This window comes from Castanea sativa, chromosome 5, assembly GCF_040712315.1.
Source record: "Castanea sativa cultivar Marrone di Chiusa Pesio chromosome 5, ASM4071231v1".
Lineage (NCBI taxonomy): Eukaryota > Viridiplantae > Streptophyta > Magnoliopsida > Fagales > Fagaceae > Castanea > Castanea sativa.
Window position 1 is genome coordinate 24,211,988 of NC_134017.1, and position 1,799 is coordinate 24,213,786.

The window sequence follows — 1,799 nt, forward strand, 5'->3', positions numbered from 1 at the left end:
TCCAGGTCAGCCAAGGGTATGATGGAGTAAAATAAGCCGAAATCGAGTCCAATAAACTCGATTTGTTAGAAACCAAATTTGTTTCAAACCTTTGCTTACTAATGATATAGTTTGAGTTTTGTAGTTAAATCTGAAAAAATTCCATTCAATATAGATAAAGGAATTTGTGGTATTGCAGCTCTAACAAAACCAATCTTCCAATCCTCCCACGTGATTTTCAACACACTTATCTTCGAAGGACCAAACTTTAGATCTTTAAAAACCGAAGGGTCACGAAGCAAGCACAGAAACACAACCCCACCAAGAACACAATAAGAGCCGAAGGAATTGAAGACAGAAACCTTAACCTCTTACACTCTCGACGATTCCGAGGTTGTCTGCAACCATCATCATCATCATCATCATCATCACGTGCATGCAGTGTCTGATTTTCATGATCATCTGGATTATCATCATGATGGTCACCAGCCCCAGTTGTTAAGATGAGAAATAAGAGCGAAACAAGAGCAACAACAAGGCCATCGAAGCCAAGCAAAGAACGAGGAGTTCCTGATTTGGAAGTGACTAAGTCTTGGTTGTAGCGAATGTATTTGATGGCAGTGAAAGCGAAGGAAAGGCCTTGAGAGAGCTGAACGCCACGACCTACAGGGAGAGGAAGGAAACGGTAAAGGAAAGACATGAGACCAGTGGAGCCAAGGAAGAGGAGAACGATGGAAGTGGAGAGACCAGCGGCGGCAATCTGGTGGACAGTGAGGTGGCCGGAGGAGGATTATGCGACGGCGACGGCGGCGATGGATTTCATGGGCTGGACTGGCATAGGGATGTCGAAGAGGAGACCAGTGGCGATGTTGTAGAGGGAGGTGAAGATGAGAGTTGTGCCGAGGTCGAGGTGGGAGACCAGGGTGAGGGTTAGGACGATGGGGATGCAGGTGCCGAGGTCACCCACGGCGCCTGAGAGCTCGGAGGTGTGGGAGGTTTTGAGGCGGAGACGGTGGCGCCATGGGGTTGAGAGGAGAGGTGTGGTGGTGGTGGTGGATTGGTCCATGGTGGAGAGAGGTGGTGTGTGTGGATGAAGAATTGAAGGTGGATCTTTTAACAGAGCCTTGTGCCGTGTGTGGGGAAGGGGTAAGGTGAATTTAACGATTTTTTTTTTTTTTTTCCATATAACTTTTATAATTTCGTTCGTGGGTACGTTGGCAAAACAAAGTTGAATAATAGCATTTCGAGTTTTAAAATTCAAGTTCATGATGGAACTCGAGTTTGGAGTTAGAAACACTTGATGTGGACAATTTTTCACATGAAACAACGTAGAATTCAAATTTTAGACACTTGAGTTTTGATTCTTCATTTTCTTCTTTCTCCCTTCATTCTCTTTTTTCTTCCTTTTCTCCTTGTACCTCACCCATGGATTCATCAAATCTCGGCACCAGAGCAACAACCCAAACTCACGGATTCATAATATCTTGGCACTGGAGCGGCTTAGGTTTGTTGATTTCGGCACTGGAGCGGCTTGGGTTTGTTGATCTTGAAACCGAAGCGCGCTTGGGTCTAATGTTTTTGTCAAGTATTGTTGTTTGGTTTTGTTGTTTTTTGGGTTTGTTGTCTTCGGAGGTGGGTTTGGGGTTTTGAGAGTTAGAAGAATCGTTGGCAATGGTTGTCCGAAGAGAACAAGGCAAAGGGAAAATAAAGAAGGGAAAAACAGAGGATGAAAAAATGGAACTCAAGTGTCTAAAACTCGAGTTCCACGAAACAGAACTCGAGTATCTAAAACTCAATTTTCACATGGATTTTAGACTCCA

At 44.4% G+C, this 1,799-nt stretch overlaps 1 protein-coding gene across 1 annotated transcript; it reads right to left on the bottom strand.

The window, feature by feature from the left end:
* Positions 1-247: 247 nt before the first annotated feature.
* Positions 248-679, bottom strand: LOC142634961 (molybdate transporter 2-like). Its single transcript, XM_075809187.1, has one exon. The coding sequence runs from the start codon at positions 677-679 to the stop codon at positions 248-250; it is 432 nt and encodes a 143-aa protein (XP_075665302.1).
* Between the last annotated feature and the right edge of the window lie 1,120 nt (positions 680-1,799).